Source organism: Gymnoscopelus microlampas, assembly GCF_963454915.1.
Source record: "Gymnoscopelus microlampas genome assembly, chromosome: 17".
Taxonomy (NCBI): Eukaryota; Metazoa; Chordata; class Actinopteri; order Myctophiformes; family Myctophidae; genus Gymnoscopelus; species Gymnoscopelus microlampas.
This window is the reverse complement of record NC_139954.1, coordinates 26,891,561-26,914,523: the sequence shown is the minus strand read 5'-3', so window position 1 is coordinate 26,914,523 and position 22,963 is coordinate 26,891,561. Positions and strand designations below refer to the sequence as shown.

The following is a 22,963-nucleotide window of genomic DNA, read 5'->3' as shown; positions in this document are numbered from 1 at the left end:
ACCAACCCACAATCAAAAAAAAAAGATGATCAACATTCTGTAATAAATGCTAGATCACAAGAAACAAATGGGAGATGTGTGAAAGCAAATTTCCAAAACACCCAACTACAGCAGCTAACTCTTTAGTACACAAAAAATAGAAAGAAAACCATGCAAACACAGAATGAAAAAGCTTTATTTACCTAAACAGGGAATGTAATCAAGCCTCTGCAAACGACAAATAAAAGAGATGTCTCAAAAATAACTTAACAGGCTTTCAACCACTGTTTGTACTAATATGGATCCAACTGCTACTAGTGCCAGCATAATCTATACATTGCTCTTTTTATGTAAAAAATGACTTAATGCTACTTATCATTAAATAACATAAAAGGTTATGGGGGGTGAGAGATCTATTTTGTTCTCTTCTACAATGTAATTTGAGAACAGGCTATTGATTGTATCAGTGCATTCAATTCATACATTGTGTCTGACCAGCGTTGTGACCTGGCTCTGCTCACTGCCCAAAACAAAGAGGCAGTGTGACTGTATCCCTTTTACAATACCATTTCTTTACAGTTGTGAGCTTTCAGAGTTAAAGATAACTGCAATTTGTTCATAGAGACAAACACAAAAAAAAAATACCAGTCCATTTATATTGTGCAGTACATGAGCGATCAATATAACCCAAAAAACAATCCAAAAACCAAATCAACTACCAAAAAAAACCCAAACTAAAATACTTGAGATCATCTGCCAGGGTAACTCTGGGCTCTGTATTTCAACAAGCAAACATGGTTTCATTGGCCAGGCAGGTATGCATTTGTCTTCGGAGAAGTTCTCTTCTGTCCGCTGGTGAGTCATTTTGACATTGTTGGGTCTTTTTTTCTCCTTTTGGTTTTGTTTTGTTTTCACCGCGCTTGATCAGATGTTGCCATCTGATTCGGCTTACTCCACCTTGCTGTAGTCCTCCACATGGCCCAGCACTTTCTTCCTCTGTCGCAACATGTGGAAGTAAAGCTGGGGAAACACTGGAGCAAAAGACGACAAAAATGGTTGTTCAATTTGACATCAATCTATTTTGTTTTTTTCCCGCATTTTCTTCCTATTTATTATATAAATTCCCCATGTATAGTGCTGCCCCTGTCACTACCAATCCCCCACAGTTGGCATGAAGAGGGTATAGACTGCTGTATGCCTCCTCTGATAAAACATGGAGTTACTAGCCACTCCTTTGCACTGACAAGGAGCAGGTTCACTGAGAAAGTGTAATGTTCATCTTCCCCATTTCCCGTCCTGCCTGAACAGACACCCCAACAAACCAGTAGAGCCGCTAGTGCAGCAAAAAGGAGACAATCCTCTGCCAGCTTCCGACCCAGTACCAGTGCCAATTGTGTACATTGGAGCGCAAGCAATGCTGTAGTAAATGTAACCAGGTCTCTGCAATGTGTTAGTGTTTTATTCCACCCAGACGTCTCAAGCATGTGGAGTCTATAAAGATGACTTTTCACGATAGCATCCTGATTTCTGTTTTCAGTTTTATGTGTGCAGGGTGACTATCCCTCTTTCCCCATAACGGGATTACAGTTTTGCAAGAAACAGTGTGGTGATACAGTTTGCCGGGAAGCATAAAATGCTGAATCTGTTGAGCCACTTACGTGGAATGTACGAGACCATGGTGAGGATGAGGAACGTGTGGTAGTCAAAGGAGAAGTTGTACTTATTGGGGAGAGTGACCGAGTATAGGCCCGTCTTCTGCACATATGGCAGTGCTGCATAGATAGTCAGCAGCTCCCCTGTCACCCCCATAGGATACAGCATAATGAAAAAGGTGTACCTGTAGCATGGAGGAGAGAGACAACATGGGTAGTGTGAACCACAGAAAGAGAGGGAGGGACATAGATAGACATAAAGACAGAGATGTAAAAGATTTTAAACCGTAAATGTTCACCTTCAGTAAGCATATATTACCTCCATTTCATGGATATAGGCAATGCAACAAGTGTTCAAATTATTATTTTTTAAATCATCCAACATAGAACTGTTCGGGGATCAGAACATTTGAAAAGAAGGATCATTAAGGGCATTGTGTATTGCATTTGCCCGAGGTAGCAACACACATTTTCCATCGTTGGCACATCTTCCATCATTGACACACTTGCACACAATTGGTTGAATTTAACACCTTTGATCTACCTATCATATATCTGTCTCCAAGGGCAGAAAGAAAAGTGAAAGTCAAGGAGGCATGGTGAAGCTGGAGCAGTAGTATTTTGTTACCTAGCAACAAAGCAAGCCTCTTGCTTGTGGGGGGAGAGGCAAGGTTGTGTTGGTTGTTGTGCATGTAGATTTCTTTATTGAGATACAGTACTATAGACATTCATGTTGGAAAGCTTGCTTGGTGTCAGCAATTGTCTAATCTATGGAACACAAGTCACAGATACTGTTGAAATAGCACCATAGATGGGAGTGGGACTATAATTTTAAACATTATAGCATGGATTTAATTGTCAATCTGAAAAAGTGTCTGGTGCTGCTAAGGACAAAACGTCCTTACCTGGCCCATTTGATGAGGTAGGGCAGATGGTTGAGCAGGCTGAATGTGTAGAAGGAGTAGCGGATAATTTCTGTGACGGTCCATGCTGTTACAAACAGCAGCACGCTGTCCTCACTCTGCACCTGGAAACAGACATGCACATGGCAGTGGAGAGAGCAAAGGCAAAAATGGGCATTATACTGTATAATTACATTATACAGTAGCTCATTTGCTTTAAGTTATGTTCTGTCATGTTGCTGGCCAAAAGATCAAGTCTATTACAATTAAGTTATTTAGCGTACATTCTTATCCAGAGCAACTCACAAAGTGCAAGGTCGGAGTAAGCGCCATGAACACACCAAGGCAAGGAAACATGTCTCAAGGGTGTGAGACATGAAGTTAATTGTGATGCAAATTTGATGCACACTCAAGAAGAATATAAATGCACACACTAACACATATGCCCAGGCAACCACACACGTGCAAACACACAGACCGACAGACAGACACACACACATACACACAAACAAGTCCACAAAAGGCCTTTTAAATATTTTGCCCATATAAAAACACACAATTTGAAACCTAAAATAGACTGGACATGCATTTAAAAATGCATGTTATAGCCACAGTACTGCTTTAAGCATATACACTCCTGCAACATCACAGATTTCAGTGGCTGAGCAAAGCTATCTTACAGTCCTTCACTTCCACTTCTCTTCAGTCTACAAACAGGGTAAATAATACAACATTTAATCATTATGAAAATGTGTACCACAGATAGCTAACTAACAGTATTTTGTCATTCAGTACAACAGCAGAAAAAACGACTAGAAATAAATTGGACAGTGTCCGAAACAGAAGACACAATGTATATGTGTGTGCGTGTGCGTGTGTTGAACTTAGGGAAAAGAGCCTTACCTCTCTGACACTGTGTGTCACAGCCCAGGTGAGGAAGACTCGTGACAGGACCTGGAAGCCAGTCAACACCACAGAGGACGGCACGATTCCTACAACACAGCACCAACATTCAGACTAGGAAAGAGCAGCAGTAACTTTTATTCAAAATGAATGAGGGGACTAATAATACTGTCAACAATTCTAGCATTCAAGGACAGGTTACAACAGAGAACTGTATTGTCCACTTTAATACTACACAGGTAATTGTGCTTGCTAAAGACCTGGACAGCAGTTTATCTAACACAATTGTTTGATCGATGAACCTCCACAATATAATAATAATACTGGTATAGTAGCCTGGCCAGTAGAGGGTAGCTCTGAGCAGTGTTTGTGCACATACATGTGTGTCAGAGCAAGAGGAAGAGTGTGCATGATGTGTGTGTTTGAGAGACAGATGGGGGGTAAGAGTCAGCAGGGAGAGAAAGACAGAGGGGATGAACAGACAGGGAGCCTGTTTTCTGCGAAGGAAAGGTCAGCTGGCTTTAGCTTCAAATCCATGATAATGAAGAGAATGGACTGTGAACCCATTGCGCCAACAGTACATAGAGGTCGCCCTCTTATCACATTAACACTGTCTCAGCCAACATATTCTCTCATATCTCGCTGATCCAACCCATGGGTCTACTCTACTCTACGGCTGCAAGGGTAAAAAAAATACAATTACAATTTAGGCATTTAACATCGTCACCAAACGACAGGATAAATGTAGGGTGTAAAGGCCTTAGTGCTACAACGTAATTAGTATACCAGGTAAACATCACACCCACCTAGCGTCTGTTTAAACAACAAGCTCTCTATCTACATTAAACAATAATATATACAAATATAAATAACATTAAAATAGGAATTGTATGAGCATTTATCATGCCTGCCAGGAGGCCAGAACAGCCGAAAGCAAGGGATTATGTTTTCTCCCCTGTGCCCGGCTGTCTATCTGTCTATCCACCGTTGAACTGATCGGCGTGAAACTTTGCACGCACACTTCCGGTAGGCCAAGGAAGAACCTCTGCCACAAGTTTTTCAAATTGGCCTCATGGTGGCACTAAAACAGGGCAATTCATGTTTTGGCCTATACCTCTTGAACAATCATATTGTACAATGGTGTATTGGATCATGACGCAACTTCCCACATAGGCCACACCCATTTCTACCTGACAAGGTTTTCCACCATTTTGCATTTTTTGCCAAACACACACACATGTTACTACTAATGCTACAGATTTAGTCCAAAACTCATGCAAATCGGTACACATGACATCATCTCTGTGATCAGGATTATCTGTCAGCTTTTTCCGATTCCCTTCCGATTGCCTACGTTTGCAGGAGGATCCGCAGTAACCATTAAATTAGGAAAGGTCGTTAAATATGAAAAAAAAAAATGATAATAGGTGCAATACCGTCTTATGACTAAGTATAAACATTAGCCAGCGGAGGGGGAGAGGGAGGGGTGCCGTAGCCTTGTAGAGAGAGGGAGAGACAGCGCACAGATGGAGGACTGAATACAGTGCTGATGAGCCAGTCCTTCCGCATTCACGTTTGTGAATATATTATTAACATCGCTGTGAATGTGTGACTTTCAGCGGAGCGTTCATGGGAGGAGCACGCAATTTAAACATCAATATCAATATACAGTTCATGTTCATTTAATTGTGGGAAGCCAAATTCGTAAACGTATTAATTGTACAGCCCTAATCGATCAAAAAATAGGCAACAATAAGTGATATAAGGAATGAGTGCTATATACAGTAATTCTGAACATGCATGAGGTAGAGTCTGAAGAATACATCATGGTCGCTAAAGCCTGATTTATATTTTGTGACTTGTCGTATGACCGCGTTGCTCGCCAAAAACAGCAGATCTACAAGCTTGTCATTTAGATTGGCTATTTTTGGCAAGTTCCACCATCATACGACAGATTATAAATTAAGCATAAGTGACTTTCACTAAAAAGCAAAGGAGGGAGGGTTGAGGGAGACTCACCAACAGCACAGTGCAATATCTGTGAAGGAAAAAGAAAAAGCAAGCAATAAGCATGCAAGTGGGAGGTAAACATAAAGCCAATGTAGTTCCAAGGTAGTTACACTGAATTTACAATAAATATATTATTTCACAGTCTGACTTCATTGTAGGGATTTACTTTTTGTATACCGGTATACTGTATAAAAATATCTTACTGGGGTGCCTGCCCCAGTGGCCAACTTATTTGTGCATCAGTGATGCGTTGTGAGCTTGTGGGATCAACTATTTTCGCCATGAATATAGGTGTGCCTTGAGATTTTGACTTACCCATTGATGTTCCCTGGTCACATAAATATTAAAAACTGCTGCTTTAGACTGCACACTTCAACACAGTGGATGCAACTAGGGAGAGTTCTATTTCACTCTGGGAACGTGGGACTTTTACTTGGTGGTCTTTTACTTTTGGGCATAATTACAGCTTTTTCATAATGTTTACCATGCAGGTCATTTACAGTATATGGTTTGTGTGCAGTCAGGCATGGTACTTGGGATGATATGTTGCTGTTGCAGGAGATACCAAACTCAGAACAGGCAAGATACAAAACTATTATGATCAGTCATTCTGAACATGCAACCACAAAAAGACTCAATCTACTTATTGGCACCATGAATCTCTAAAGCTTTGAATAAATTACTGGTAAGTAATAAGTAGCCATATTACGATAGTACATGTGTAGAGAGACGACAGATGCTCTGAACTGTCCGTAACCCACCTCCAACATGGCCCCAGTCTGAAAGAACTTCAGTGGCTTCTCTATGGAGTAATAGAGGCCATGGTAGCTGCCTCTGGCTAGATATGCCCTGACCAGGCCCACAGCTATCACCAGCCACCTACCAGAAAAACATACAGATGTTATTTAAAAGAAAAGGAAAAGAGCTTTCACCACAAAATTTTCCATTTGGCAATACAAAGTTTACGGTATACCCATAGTCAGAGCCATGGTCAGACTCAGCATCTTGTGTCATGAATTCTAAACATCCTGCTACTGCAAAACCAATATACCCAATCAGTTGTTTTTGTCTTACATTTTACCTCACCTGATGACTTCTTATAGTAGGAATATTTTTATGTAGCATATGTTACTTTTTTATTACACATTTAACCACCCCTTGCAGGAAAAACCTTTACCACAGCATCAGTCAGAAATCTTATGACAAGGGTACAACTTCGGCAACATTTTTCATGTTAACGTGACCTGTCACAACAAGGTGATGTCAGAACTTTCTAAGCATTAGATGCTATTGAGAACAGGATCTGCCTAAGCCTTGCTATTTAATTCAAGAATGCAGCCATTATGTCTGAACAATGATTAGCAATGGAAAGTATAGGGTATACTTTGTATAGATCCTTGTGCTTAATACAGAGAAGCTACTGTGTGGCCAGAGAGGATGCAATAATGTAACCTAACTGGTTCGAGCCATCACGTTGGTGCCAAAACAACGCCTACTATTCAATTGTGCAATAGGCTACGTTATGCAGCCTATCAGGGCAAAAGACACCTCTCAGTCCATGGTACAAGCCAATTTGGAATTTTGAAATGTAGGGGAAATGTAAATCTTGCAAAACATACCCATGGACATGGTGGCCTGACTTGCTAAGAAACCCCCCCTTTATGACTGCATTAGATATGCACTCACAATCTTATGACAATGCTATTTCTAAATGCAAGTATATGACAAGAAAGCTGCAGAAATGTGATGAACAACAGTGGTGTGTTAACACTGTTCTAGGCCGTCAGACAGCCATGACAATGTGACAATGAACCCATTCGCACCCAAGTATTTGACATCTGCACTGTCTGGTGGTGGAGCCGAGGAGGCCGTCAGAATTCTGTCTCAAAAGGCCAAAAACAATGACAGTTCTGTCGTATAATACATGTACCATACCGTCACAGACGCATTACACAAACATAACATGACGTAAAAATCTTCCAAGAATGCTGTTGAATGTGACAGGAGGTCCCATGATAAGTCTCATTCATTCAGCAACACTCCACTCACGCAGCTAGCCCTGAAACATGACTGTCATATCATGACAGTCATGGATGAACTTCAAACTGGTGTTTACACTTTCTCCGTTTACCGCCGGTCCATCTACATAAACGTTCAGATTTCAAATAAAAAGTGCTTACCCCATGGCCACGATGTTACAATTCTGTACGGGCCATCAGAAGTACCCGTTTCTTCCGTATTGTTCAATAAAAAGCTTTTTAATCCGATCTGTGGCCATTTCCTCTGTATTTTCGCCATTTGCTTTCAGATACGCGACCCTATCGGTTGGGAAGTGTATTGTACTCTGATACATTATAACTCTATTAGAAAATGGCCATCAATCAGATTAAAATGCTTTTTATTCAACAATACGGAAGATACGGGTACTTCTGAGGTGCCATACAGAACTGTAACATCCGTGGCCATGGGGTAAGCACTTTATATTTGACATCTAAACGTTTATGTAGATGTACGGGCCAAAAAGGGATAAAGTGCAAACACCAGGTTGAAGTTTCGTCATTTCGTGTTTCAGGGCTAGCAGCATACATACCAGGGAACACACTAGGCTACATACCCAGCTGTCATTACGACGTTATAAATAACCAGATAGGCCGTTGCCAGAGCACCTGGTCCCCTCTTTTTCTTCGGGGCCACTGCATCACTGTGGGCGGCTGCTGTTTTGCTGCTGGTCCCCATGGCAGGTGCTGACATGATGACTCTATGATGACTGACTGCAAACCTGAGCTGTTGGTCCTGGATGACGACGACGACTGCGTCGCCGAATCACGAAATGAGAGGCTCAAAGGCCTCCTGGTAGTGTTGCCAGATTTTGTGAGAGAAATAAGCAACCAGGTCTAGGAAAACAAGCCAAAAAGAAGCAACTTAGGTCACATTAACTAGGTCATTAATTAGGTCACTATAAACCTATTAATATGCGTTGGCTATTTGAAAACAGTCGATCTACAAGCTCACAACGCGTCACCATGGGACGTGTTTTGAGCTCATAGATCTGCTATTTTCAAAAAGTCGTGCAATAAAATGTGGAATATCTGGAATATTTTTGAAACATGCTCCCTGGCACAAAATTATATATTTTTTTGTGCCGAAATACGAAAATATTTTGGAAGCAAGCCTAAGTAAGCAAGCACACTTTAGAAACAAGCCCCCCAAACAAACGCAACGCGCAACTACCAATATTTACAAGCAACTTTACAGAAAAATAAGCCCAAAGTCGCATATAATAAGCCGACATGGCAACGCTGCCTCCTGGGCGATATGGGACCGTCTCTGTGACGAGCGCCGCCTCCTGGTCACAGCTAGCAACATGCAACTAAACGGATCAGTGTTTGTTTGCAGCTGCAGCTGCATCTAACAGAAGTCATTCAAAAAAATATTACGTCGGTGATTATCATGCATATTATAGCACATTAAAGTCACATTTCTAGTCAATTATTTAATGTCGCTTAATGGAGAAACAATAAAGCATTTAATTATTGAGTTAAAACCTTCCTCCTTTTCCACTAGATGTCAGTCTTGCATTACTACTTGAAGTGCAATGCAATGTAATGTATTATTTGGCGTTGATGTTTTTTATTAAATTGTATTTATTGTATTTTATTTATTGAGAGTCATTACACAAAGGATAACGACAGTGACAGTCTGAGTCACTTTAATACTTTGTTTATGCTCCTCTGGTCACCCTGGAGGTCAAAAACCTGTTCAGAAACAAAGGGTGCTCATCAGGCATTACTGAAGGCAACCTAAGCTTCTAGATAAAAGATACAAATGGTTCGTCAATGAAATAAACGATGGATGTCACAACTGCGTCATCTAGCAAAAGTGCATCCGTAAGACCCTCGGAAAAAAATTAACAAAAAAAACAAACATATTTTCACACTCTTTACACTTATATTCAACATTAAAAAATCGCGTCGACACTATTTTCATTTGAAAATATGTTTTATTTCAAAATTACAGGCTAAACACACTTCGGGTTGTTAGTGACGTCACTAAGGTATCCTTGTCATATTTTGGCCTGAAGTGACAAAGTACCGTACACCGGTGTTGCCATGTCTGCTTTTTATAAGCGACTTTGGGCTTGTCTCTCTGTAAAGTTGCTTGTAAATATTAGTAGCGGGTTGCGTTTTTTTGGGCTTCTTTCTAATGTGTCGACTGTGTAGTTGCTTATTTGGGCTTGTTTCCCAAATATTGTTTTAACTTATTTAAACCACTGTTCTCAAACGTTTTCATGATCAATGACCCCCAAATTAATATGCATTTGTCTACGAACCCCCATCTGAAATGTTGTGCCCATAGAGTTAAAAATAATTGTGCCAGGCAGCCAGGGACGGTGAGGGAGCCCCTTTCAAGATTTTTTTCTTTCCTTTTCTTTTATATAAAATAGCAGATTTACAAGCTAGTGATGCGACGCGTTGTTGTGAGTTTGGTACAGTCTATTTTCAAATAGCCCTATTAAGTAGCTTCTGTTGGACTTGTTTCCCTAGACCTGGTTGCTTATTTATCTCACAAAACCTGGCACATGCACGCACGCACGCATGCACACGCACACACACACGCACGCACGCACGCACACACACACACACACACACACACACACACACACACACACACACACACACACACACACACACACACACACACACACACACACACACACACACACACACACACACACACCCAACGTCCGATTTTTAGTGGCGTCACTGCTATATCCTTGTTTTCCTCTAGCCAAGTTTCCGGAAGAGCAACAACTGGTAGATGGATAAGGAAGAGATATCCATAACAACATTATAGTATTGACGATCATCATTGACATTCTTCTGTATTTAAAGCCTCCGACTGGTTTTTAAAACCGCTAACATGCCTTTATTTGCCCAGAATCCATTTGACCAAGATGTTGGTAAGTGAACAGAACACTTCCTTCTGCGTTTTTATAACGTTAGCCTCTTAGCTTTTGAGATAGCTTAGCTTTGCTCGCTAGCACTGGTTGTATTTGTGACAACACAAACAACTAGACATTGTGGTTATTATGCTGACTGTCACTCACTGATGGGATCACTCTGGTATCCCTTTATACATTACTGCAGGCCAAAACGACCAACAGCTCCCTTTAAATATGGCATCAGTGATTAACGTTTGCTAACTTTAGCCTGTCAACTATAGCTAAATGAGCAGTATTCTATTTGAATAAGACTTTAACCAGCTGCTTACATGAATGATTGGGTATCCATTCGTTGTAAGAGTAATTTCTGATTTAAGTTCAGATATAGCCTATGTCAGCAGGACATATTTGGCTTTGTTTCTGGGCCACTAGGCTGTCCAGGTGCTTAAAGCTCGAGTTACGTATTGATTTCCATATGATGACATTATGCAAATGTCTGTTCTTATCGTCACTCTCCGGAAGACCAGGAGGTCTTTGTTGTGACAGGGCAGGTTTTGGTAATATTGCGATTAAAAGCAGACATTGCGTGCTGGCTCTCTAAATGCTACTTAAAGATGATAACATAAAGTGTCTAACTGTAATTTGTTATAAAATACAGCTGACTTCTTGATATATTTGACGTGTTATTGAACAATGACATCAGTTGTACGATCCAGCTCCCTTGAAACAAGCTGAACGGGTCACAAAAATGTTTTGCCAACCTCTGAAATCACCCTCCTCCTAGAATGACAAGTAAACAAGCTTTGATATAGGCTTTGATTCATGGTAGAAATTAGTCAAAGATGTTGGTATATTATAATATTATTATCCTCTTGAAATGTCTGAAACACTGGTCTGTTCGAAGACAGTAGCCATAAAAATGTTTTCTTATTGGACCAACCATACTGTATGTATCCCCACATCTAAACAATTCCAGAGAAAGCAACCAATGAAACCAATACAACAGATGACTGGGGTCTCATTATGGACATCTGTGATAAGGTTGGAACAACACCAAATGGGTAAGCTGGAAGAAGACATTTTGTTAACATATTAACGGCACTGTTATTCACACCACAAATAAAACCTTCCATTACCTACCAAAAATAGAGTTGCGGTGTTTAGGTGGCACTTGTCATGTTTAGAAGCTTTGAAGGTTGTTGAGAGATCTTTCAGAATTTACTGGCTGAACTGTAGCAATACATTTGACATTTATATTACTATATATTGCAGAGCAGCAGTGTTTAATTTACAAATGATGAATATACAAGTGTATGGCGATTTGTAGCAGCTAATATTTTATTATCTTACAGAGCAAAGGATTGCCTCAGATCCGTCATGAAGAGAGTCAACCACAAGGTGCCTCACGTAGCCATGCAGGCCCTCACTGTGAGTTTTGTATTTCTTTTCTTTTTTTCTTTTATTTATTATGGTGTTATCAATGGGGATGGGAATCGAGAATCACATACTGTATAGGCCCGGTACCAAATCGGCTGATACCTGGGAATTGTTTAGCTTCGAGGCTCTTCCTTTTATTGATGCTTGTACACTGCAAATAACGTGACAATTAAGGGACATATGCTATGCTCTCTCTGCAGTTTTTCCCATCTGGGACTTGAGCCACGGTGGAATAGAAACATGTTTTTAAAGTTTATGATACCAAACTGGACGACAGCAGTGTTGTAATACTGTTTGGGAGGAAAGAGAATTGACTGTTGGTTGGGAATCCGGACCTGCTACAGTGGTGTCTGATCAGAACTAAACCAAAGATGTCTGCCTGTGGGGTTTATAGATGGCTTCAGTGACTACAGCAGTCATACTAAGTATCGTTTTAGAGGGCAGTGTTTGAGAGTCCACAGAGTTAATCTATAGAACATGCAACCTTACAAAACCAAATATGGATCTTTTTATTTTTTTATTTTTTGTTTTTATTTATTTTTAAATGTCAACTTCCTGTAGAATTTACTATCTGAAGATCCGGATCTGCGAATCTAGCACTTGTCTCTGTCTATCTAACAGAGACAAGTGCACCTGTTACCTCAGATAAGATCTAACGTTGAAATAGAATGTACCGTAAATAATTGTGCTATGCATGTGTCACAGCTCACCTCACACTGCTTAGCTGACATTAGCACATCAATACAACATTGCTGCTTCATTCACAAACTGCACACCTATAACTTACTCTCCATACTGTAGCTACAGACTGCACAAAAAAAGCCACACCATTATTAGACCCTGTCTTGTTTTCCTTGGAGAGAAAACCTAAATGTTGTTGTTGTAATACTGTTACGCACAAAAAGCAACAAACTCCACCAACATATGAATTTACATTGGAATTTAGTGGTCCTGCTTGCTTTATCTCTCCAAAAAGATTACAATTTTTATTCCCTATTACACCCATCAATTACAAACATTGAGACAGAACAACCTCATATTTAGTGAAGAGGGGAATGTTTTTTTCTCTCTTTTATCTCGTCAATTTGACTGTTAAGGACCGAATGTCCACGTATGCAGCTTCAGTTGTCATTCAGCATAGAAGGGTCATATTTCAGTAGTTGCAGAGGCATTCCTTTTTTAATCAAGGCAGAAACTGTTCCATCTAAAACTGTGAGCTAGTTGCAAAATAACCTAGGATTACTCTGAGTCACCATGAGTATGTTGTCACATGGCCTCCTTTACTGTCATACCCCCTCTCTCATTCAGACCATAACAGCCCTATTGTCAGAAATTCTTTCATTCTTAACCCATGCCTCTTTCCTTTATTACATAAATAATTATTTTTTAAAAATGTATTAATTACCTCTTAGTACAGATTAAATCTATTGTATCTAACTCAGTACAGTAAGAAATCTTCTTTTTTCCCCCTCCATATATCATGTTAATCTTAACACTTTAATCTTTTGTAGTTGCTGGGAGCCGGTGTCTCAAACAGTGGCAAAATATTTCACTTGGAAATCTGCTCAAGAGAGTTTGCCAGTGAAGTACGGACCGTGCTGAGCAGGGTATGAAATGAATGCATATAAGAATTACAGTAAATCTTTCTTCATGACAATTATTATTCACACACACACACACACACACACACACACACACACACACACACACACACAGAATCACCAGCTCTTGTTTGGCGGTGCCATTAGCGTGCTGTTGCCTGTCTCTTCCATATAATAAACATTCAAGAACAAATACGCTAATGTACCTCTACTTGCATCCTGTCTCCAGGCTCACCCTAAAGTGTGTGAGAAACTCAAAGCTCTCATGGTGGAGTGGGCAGAGAACTTTCAGAAGGATCCACAGCTTAGCCTCATCAGCGCCACCATCAAGTCCCTGAAAGAAGAGGGCATCAGCTTCCCCACAGGAGGTTCACAGGTATATCCAATCTTCTCCTTTTTTTTTGTCCTGTGTAGGCGAGTACACAGGATTTCCCCAACCAGTTGTGTAATCTTGTCACTGCTGACCCCTGCTGGTTGGTCTTCGGACTGCTAAGTCCTAGGGATGGTATTGAAACCACAAGCCTCCTCCGATACACATCGAAGCACCTACCATTCATAGCCTGCCAGTGAGGACCCTCACTGGGAGATTGTTTCGCATGTGGAGGAACTCTATTCCTCACAGTTTAACACCCCTGCTCACATGCACCTTGACCAACATGTAGGAATCACTATTGCAGTGACAAACAACGCCTTCCTCCGTCTGGCTTCTCTACCGCAAACATGGGCAATTGTTTGTTGGAATGCCCATAGTCTCCGCACTCATGAGCAGGAACTTTAACCCTGTGCCACCTGCACGCCCAAAATTCCCCTTTAACACGTGGTCATTTCACATCTCAAAGTTAATCTGGTAGGGTGTCTGCTATCAGCAGCTCTCAGCCTTTGCTCAACTGACAGATCTCTTTCACGTTCCCTTTTCATGTTGTTTGCTTTGCTGTGGTCACAGTTCCGACCCACACAGACCACACTAACCAACTAGGCATGTTGTATGTGTGTGTGTGCTCTGGCTAAGGCCCAATCTAGTATTGCGGCCATGATTTCGCAGCTTCTCAGCCATTTGTTGCCAATATAAATGTCCAGGCAGGGTGGAGCTATTCTGTCTGTGTTTATAAGGCAAGGGCTCACAATGGAATTTCCTCCCCACATACCGACGTATTTTGTGCAATTCTCTGAATCTTGACTGTACATGTGCAGGGATCTGAATGCCATTGCCCAGCTAACCCATTGCTGTTTACATGTTCACCTTCTTTCTTCAACTTCACCTTCTTTCCTCAAGTTTGATAACTACATTACATTGTGTTTAGAACTATGGGCAGCCGTGCATGCATGTGTGCGTGTGAGTGTGGGAAAGACCTATTTACATAATGATAATAAAAAAAAAACTAGCCCTAACTGTAATCTTAAGTTTATAAATAAAACTAATTCACTTCCCAACTTATGAGTTTACATTTTAAGCAACTGATTACTGATTAGTCAGGTGTGGTTCAGATAACAATTTTGCATGCATAGCCTTCACCCATACTTACATACACACACCTTCTGGACACCTTGTGGTAACTACATTTTATTTTGTTGCCAGTATCATCCACGTTACCTCTAAAGCTGTAGTACCTCATATGAACTACAGGTGGCATCACATTCATGTGTAGCTATCTCTGTAGTGCTGCTCCGTCTTCACTTGCAGCTTCTCATTTACTTACAAGTACATACATATAGAATAACCACATTATCATTTTTGACCATAGGGGTCCAGCGCAAAGGTCAGCACTCCTGCTGTGACCAAAGCCTCTGGTGACGATGACCTTGCCAAAGGTAGGGAGTGATCTCTATTATTAAACACAACACTGACCATGCAACTAGTTAATCTACCATTCTCGCGCTCTAAAGATAAATACATATTTGCTGCATCCATGTATATTCACTGTTTCTTTTTGTATAGATGTTGACATCGTATTTCTATCTTTGCCTTTCTTTTTCTTTCTTTTTCTTCCTTTTTCCTTCGATGGCCTACCCACTCACTCACATGTACTCTTTTCTTCCCTTGTTGTCACTTCTTCCTACGTCCTCATCTCTTCCTGCTCTGCCCTCCTCAGCCATCGAGCTCTCCTTGCAGGAGCAGAAGCAGCAGGTAGAGACACGGCCACTGGTGGTGAGCGCTGACCCACCTTTCAACACCAACGGTGGTGGGGGGAAGGAGGCTAGGAAGGTACGGGCACTCTATGACTTCGAGGCGGCCGAGGACAATGAGCTGACCTTCAAGGCTGGCGAACTCATTCTGGTTTTGGACGACAGGTAAATGCATCAGCCCGTCACCCCAAAACTCTCTTAATATTGCAAGTCAGTCAAGCTCGCTGCATGATCCATGGTAATAGAGATTTGTACTTTCTTTATTAAACAAAGGTGTAATACACACAGTATAATTCATTATTGACAATTATTACACAGCTTGGATGCTGGGGGTGATTAGACCCCTCTGCTATCGTGTCGGGGTCTAATCACCCTCGATCTGGGTTTATTTCTCAATAATGACCCGCTCCCCATTGATTATCCCTTGCATAAACCCCTTCAGGGTGATTAGACCCCTCTGCTTCCTATCAGGGTCTAATCACCCTGTCAGTTTATTGATCAATAATGCCCAGCTCACTGTCCATTATCCTTTGCATACCACCCAGCTAACCCAGAAATGTAACCAACATATTTTAGCTTTCCATTATGTTTTTTTTCTGTTGAGAATGAGTTTACTTCTAACCGTGTCTGTGACTCATGCACAGTGACCCAAACTGGTGGAAAGGAGAGAACCACAGAGGAGTGGGGCTCTTCCCCTCTAACTTTGTGACAACCAACCTGAATGCTGAACCAGAGACTGGTAAGATCTTCTACATAATCCAAAATCAGTTTAGTCCCCGTTGGCTTAATGAGGCATGCCAGTCCTGCATGTTCCTTCTGCCCATAGACTTAAACTGGGGCAAATTTGTTTCAGAGCTGTTAATTAATTCAGCCTTTCCTTCCACAGTGACACATGCAGAAAAGACGGCCTCTTCAGAAGAGACCAGCCTAGAAACCAAAGTTGAACCAGAGCCCGTCTTCATTGATGAGGTACAACATCTGCACAAGATGGAACAGTACTATTACAGTATAAAGCAGTACAGGCCAGTTATCATGTAAACTGTATAATTAAGTCTGTGTCTCACTCTTAATTAAGCCTTTTTGCTTTGTTCTGTCTTCATTTTCCCACTTGCACACATCCACAACCCTTTACACACACATCCACAACCCTTTACACACACACACACACACACACACACACACACACACACACACACACACACACACACACACACACACACACAGAGAGAGAGGGATTCCTCATAAAATAGATCTTGTAACTCACTGGGATTTCACCAGTATATAAAAGAGAGAGTAATGTAATTTTATGCACTCTGGGTTAGCACTGGATTTTACTGTGCACACTCTTCTTTTCCTCCTCTTCTCTACAGGAAAAGATGGACAGAACGTTAGCGCTGCTGCAGAACCAAGATCCTGCTGATACAGCTGCTGATAGCCCAGAGTTGGTCCAACTGGAAGGTACAAGCTCTTAACACTGGTGTAAATCTAGTGCCACTGTACATGGCTCTTGGGCAGGTCTCAGCAACACTGTTCTAATTAAACTGTGGGTTTCTTTATAAAGCAAACCCATCTCCAACTGTAAATGTGTTTTGATTACACAGGTGCCTGCGAGCAGATGAACCCGATGATTGATGAAAAACTACAAGAGATTGACAGGTAATATGTTGTACTTGAAGATGGCATGGAGAGGAAAAAGACACTTATGAGAATCATAATTAAAGATGTATAAGATGGCCTTTTCTGTGTTGCCTGATTGCGCAGACACTTTGTGCTCTGGCCACGAACTCCTTGTGGGTCGTAGCCGTCGTACTGTATATTGTGTGTCTCATCGCTCTCTGCCCTCGATTTCCTGTGCTCTTCTATCTGAATGGAGCTGGAACTGTCAAAATATCATCTACAAATGTAGAAAGGTTTGGCAGTTCATCTTACCGGCTTCTTATTTTCTATTGTTTTGTAAAACACTTTCCATGTATATATGTGACAGGAAGCACTCTGAGCTGTCAGAGTTGAATGTGAAGGTCTTAGAGGCGTTGGAGCTGTACAACAAGCTGATGAACGAGGCTCCATTCTACTCAGCCTACTCCAAGATGCAACCTCAAGCACACTACGCACCACCCACCTCAGCTGTACCCATGCAGGTCAGAGAGATGCAAACACCTACACATCGTTCTTTCTATGGCCTGGAGGCGACATTACAAAGTCTATACCAGTTGTGCTATAAACACGCCCCCTTCTGTGGCCAACGCGGAAGTGCCTCTGCCTACAACAACTGCGGGCTATTTCTTTAGACGGCGCGCCGTCTCAAGTGAAGTTCGCTTGGGCCGACTTAGCGCCGTTCGAGTTATGTACCGATAGGGACAGAATAGTAAATCATGTTTTGGTGAGAGCGTTTGCCCCAACTGTCACTCAAAGTGGCTACTGGCCAATCACAGCGCGTCCTTGCACAAGCGTATTGGCCAATCATGCACAACTGGTATAGACTACGTAAGGACGCGGCCTGGAGAGGGCAGACATGTTTATTTGACTTAGAGCAGTGATTTTCCTCATAGCTGTGGGCCGTGAGGATATTGCAAGTTGAAGAGGGCCTCCAAATAATTGGCAAAACATTAAGATTTTAATGATAATGTAACATTAAAATAAAAAAAGTTATGTAAAGGTTTCTTTAACTCATTTAGTGCCTGACTTATTTCTGGCAGTTTGGCTCTGAGTGCCAGAGCCAAAAATACATTGTAAAAAAAAAGTGCTTAGGAAGCGAGATACAGCCTTTTTCAGTAAGATGTTAAACAAGAAGTGAATGGAGCAGCAAATCTTCAAATCATGATATCTTGGGTTCAGAACATTAAACAAAAAAAAAAAAAAGGGGGGGGGGGGGGTTTATGACGTCGGCGACGTCATTGGCACACGGGGGTTATAAAAACGTGACGTCGGCGACGTCAATGACACAGAATGAGTTAAAACCTTGAAAACATTTTTTTCATTGTGATACTGATAGATAGGAACTTTAAAGTATACTATGTTAGTTCCATTGATCCAAGCCGGAACACAATCGATTGATTGATCATTAAAATGAACGTGCTCTAAAAATGCACGCGGCCCACCCATCTGACCACTGAATGGCTGACCCTCGACCCTCTGGGAATCCATATCGAAACTGGTCTGACATATTTTTTTCTCACGTCATCACGCTTCGGCCCAAGCTAATTACCACAACCCCCCACCGCAACATCTTCTGTTGCACAGAGTGAGAACGCCACACTCTCACACCCAAGTCCATCCATTGATCCACTGACCTGTGTATTGATATGTTGACCTGTATATTGATTAGATCGTTTTTTGGCATGCTCAATTATCTTTTTATTCAGACAAGAGGACACACAAAGGAGAAAAGCTGGTTGCGAGTGACCATATGTGCCACTTAGCAGTGGAGCATGATTCTCTTAAAAAAAAAAAGTATAATAAAAACATAACGATAGTGGCATTCAGTTAGATAGCCATTGTTTTTTTTTTGGGATGTCTGGTTTTTGATGGCAGGGCAGTTTTCTCAGTAGTGATTGATGTCACCGTCTCCCCCCTGGAGACTTTGAAAAAAAAAAGAAATCCACTTCAGCAAACATGCTAGAGCAGTGCTCTATTTTGTCTGCCCTCTATAGTAGTGCAGACAAAATGGACAGTATCATAGCAACACATTAATTTTGTTTGTTCTCACTGTCAAGGCGTTTGTCTTTTGGTCACCCTGTAATTTCTTGCGCTTGGAAAAATAATTTTTAAACAATCCCATTTGTTTTGTATTTGCTATAGCAAGAATAATGGTCACTATTTCTACTGTTTTGAAGCACAAGCAAACATTAAACAAGAGATCTCTGCCTCCTCTCAGGGCTACCCAGGCCAGGCTTCTGGTTCTTACCTGCCTACAGGGATGCCCCAGGCCCCTCCAGCCCAGACCTACAGCCTGCCCAATGACCAGCCTGGACCCCTACATTCAATGCCCCCCAATGTCTCAGCCCCACCCAGTAGTCAGCACTCACAGCCTACCTACATGAGGTACAGTATTCCCCATAATTTCCAAGATCTGTGATCAGATTTGTCCTGATCTGTGAGAAGGACAAATCAAACTCTTACTAACTTTTCTGTTTTATGGGCGGCCCAAAGTGATTTTGAGAATAAAAGTAAAGCCTAGTTAGTTGTTCCAGTAAATTGGTTCCAATAAAATGTTATAGCATCCCTAATCCTCTGATGCTTGTCTAGATCTTACTGGATATGTTGATATGGTTCTTGCTCTACCTTATGCATGATTTCTAATGTGTCCTTCTGTTAAATTTGATTTAACATTCATTTACTATAAGCAAAAAACATGCATTCTTTACATGTGTTACATGATTAGGACCCTTCATTTTCTTCACAGTGGTGGGATGAACGCTCAGTACATGAGCCAAGCTGCTCCACCTAATTACCCACACCACATGGGTGTGGCCATGGACATGTCAGCCTATCAGAGTGTTAATTCCAACATGCCTCCTGTCTCCTATCCAATGGTGGCTCCCTCTCACCCAGCAGCTCCTCAGCAGCAGCAGGCGGCCTACTATCAGCAGCCTCTGTTGTAAAGCTCTGCCTGAGAACAAACCTGAGATAAATACATACGGTAATTCACATCCTTCAATTTGTTGTGGTTTTGCAAAAAAATCTGGCCTGCCTTGTGTGTGGGGAAATCGGGTTAGGACCACCCACTGGTCATATTTTGTGCCTGACAGGCCAAATCAAGCCAAACCATAGCAAGTGAGATATCTGAGGCGTGAATGTAACGAAGGTCTACCGTGCAATCCAAACCTAGACCATGTGTCCACGTATAATATTGTTACTTTCCTGCATTTTGAGTGTGAGCTCTCCTCTGCCTTCTTCCCCTCTTTACTGACTGGCAATGAAGGTGTGCAACGGTCTTCACACAGACCAAAGGTTTGTCGTATACTATAGGAAACACTGGCCGACCACAGATGGAAGACCAGGCGTGGAGTGAATGTTGCCTGATACTAAAGAGTTGGCCGTATTTTTTTCTTCTTTTAGGCAACATGTTGCTTCCAACAGGGGGTGATTTTAGTTTTTAATGACCATCAGGTTTTTTTAAACGTTTGTTTGAACTTGTCATCTGTGTGAAAGTGAAGTTAATTTGAAGGAGGACCAGTAATATTTCTCCTTCCTGGAATTTGGTTTGCCAGCCTTTTAAGAAAAAGTAGCAACTGAGAAATTGAGACAAATGGATTTTAATGTGTCTGGTTGGTGTGCGACCCAACCAAGCCAACACTTAAAAAAATAAAATAAAAATCCAAGCTAGGGCACAAGTGTTCACTTCAGGAGAAGGTGAGGAAGATTGACTATATTCAGATAGGGGCTATTTTGTGTCATATTAAATTATGATACAAAGGGCCTTATCTTGCGCAGCACCTTATGCTTAATCTTATTAGGCATTTATTATTATTTTGAAAACATTTTAAAATAGTGAAAATAGCTGTGAACTTGTAGATCCGCTATTTTCACCATTTGATTTTTTTTCTTAAAAAAAAAAAAAAAAAAAAGCCTAATAAGTTTAGGCATAAGGGATAAGGCACATAAAAGCAAAATGGCCATCGTGTGAATATGGTAAACTGGGAAGGCGGTAGTTTCATTCGCAACACCAGCATCTGTCACTTTAGCTGATCTTTATATGGTCTGAGGTTCCAAATCTTAATCTGAAGTACATAGAGATATTTTCAAATATGTATATTCAACAGCATTTATATTTGGATATTATGGGAAGACTAGTTCCTCATGAACTCACTGCCTTGCAACTCAATGTTTTGGGTGCTTGTGTGAGACATGAGAGAAATCCTTCTTGTGTGTCTCTGTCTGTCTGCCTTCTTATATCCAAGTGAAATTACTTACTCCATCCTACTCCTCCAAGGCCTAGGCTAGGGCAACATAATAGGAGATCAATTCATAAAGTTGTCATTTTATGGGTTAACTGAGAGACAGCATTTTCTGGCTGGGCCAAGTCTTGTCACCTGTAGTCCAACAGTTTGTAATGTTTAGATTAATACCTTTTTGTTTGTTATCCCCGTGGGACCTGAGGTGTCATTTTCATTCAATGTAACCTGGATGTCTATGAAGATCAGTTAAATCATTTCATGTGTTCAGTTTCATTATGCAGGTGCAAATATTGTTATGTTGCATGGCTATACCGTTTATTGTCAAACTTGTATGATATCATCTGTACATTAATTTGTATATTATTTGGTACATTATAAATGCTTGGGATAAGCACCCAATATTTTCATGTTGTAAGAATGTATAATGCATATTTTCCCTATTACTGTCAAGAAGATTCTGTTTCAAAATCCAAGCGAAATGCAAACGGATCAAAAACAAATCAAATTGGGATTCTAGTGAGAAACTCATGAATGATACAAAGAGACAGCTGCTAGAGAGCTGATAGATTAAAGAAAAAATGAAACTTCAATCTGTGGGTTATAACTGAAAGGTTTTGCAATCTGCCACCTGTCTAGCGGGATAGATTAAGATAGGATTCTAGCAAAAACTGTCTAGTTTTCTCCACTTGCCTCATTTAAAAGGCATTGTATATTAGATGTAAGATATCTGGTTTTGTCAGTGTCAGCATTGCACCTTAACTTTGTAAACATTTATTTACCACTGGATGCCTTGTTTTCTGTAGAAATGAAAACGTGACGTGGGAAAGAACATTGGGGAACAACTTCTGTCTCTGGAAGCTGCTGTATATCTAGCTGTGTATTTAAAATATGACAGGGAAACATCCTGTATCCAGAATTTTAAAAGAAAATCCTTTTGTAACACAGCAAAACTAATATTCTTTGAAATAATAAAAAAAATAATATCCTGTGTTCAAAATTGTCTCTGCTCAGTTTTATTTTCCTTTTATACTTCCTTTGGTCTTTAATCTAGTAATTAACAGGCAGATGGTTAGAAGGCCTGTTTCTGAAGCAGAACAAATCTGCTTCTGTTTGATTGTTGTAAAAGTGTCTTGAGTATTCATATCATAGGCTGTATGATTCATATGAGTAAATAAAGACCCATTAGCAGCCCCAAGTGGCCATGCAGCTCCTTAGGGTTCATTGTGCAATCTGGGAGAAATTGTGTGTGACGAGTTGACATTTTTCTTAGGACGGAGCCTGAGGGAAAGTCATGGGGTCATTCAAATGGTTAGGGCTGTTCCTCTGGGGAGTACTATGAATGTGCTCAGTAAGCTTCATGATAATCTGCATTAGATTTTGATTAAATGTCTGCTGTTTGGAGCAACATTTAGTGTGCTAAATCTGACCTTTGTTCTGAGGGGAGATTGTTCAACAAACAGGCAATGTGTGATCCACATCTCAGCTCCATCTCTCCTTCTGGAGAGACTTTTAAGTT

At 41.0% G+C, this 22,963-nt stretch overlaps 2 protein-coding genes across 2 annotated transcripts; one reads left to right on the top strand and one right to left on the bottom strand.

Annotated features, from left to right (window-relative positions):
- Positions 1–157: 157 nt before the first annotated feature.
- Positions 158–8,248, bottom strand: hacd2 (3-hydroxyacyl-CoA dehydratase 2). The gene is made up of 7 exons (XM_084084673.1): positions 8,061–8,248; positions 6,208–6,325; positions 5,456–5,474; positions 3,437–3,525; positions 2,537–2,658; positions 1,638–1,816; positions 158–1,010 (listed from the first exon to the last, which is right to left on the bottom strand). Exons 1-7 carry the CDS (start codon positions 8,195–8,197, stop codon positions 928–930), a joined length of 747 nt encoding a protein of 248 aa, XP_083940799.1. The 5' UTR covers positions 8,198–8,248; the 3' UTR covers positions 158–927.
- Positions 8,249–10,234: 1,986 nt separating this feature from the next.
- On the top strand, positions 10,235–22,430 carry stam2 (signal transducing adaptor molecule (SH3 domain and ITAM motif) 2). Its single transcript, XM_084084891.1, has 14 exons — positions 10,235–10,406; positions 11,365–11,449; positions 11,741–11,816; positions 13,337–13,432; positions 13,656–13,802; positions 15,169–15,235; positions 15,517–15,715; positions 16,195–16,289; positions 16,437–16,519; positions 16,921–17,008; positions 17,152–17,206; positions 17,535–17,688; positions 19,425–19,591; positions 19,953–22,430. Exons 1-14 carry the CDS (start codon positions 10,367–10,369, stop codon positions 20,149–20,151), a joined length of 1,551 nt encoding a protein of 516 aa, XP_083941017.1. The 5' UTR covers positions 10,235–10,366; the 3' UTR covers positions 20,152–22,430.
- Positions 22,431–22,963: the final 533 nt, after the last annotated feature.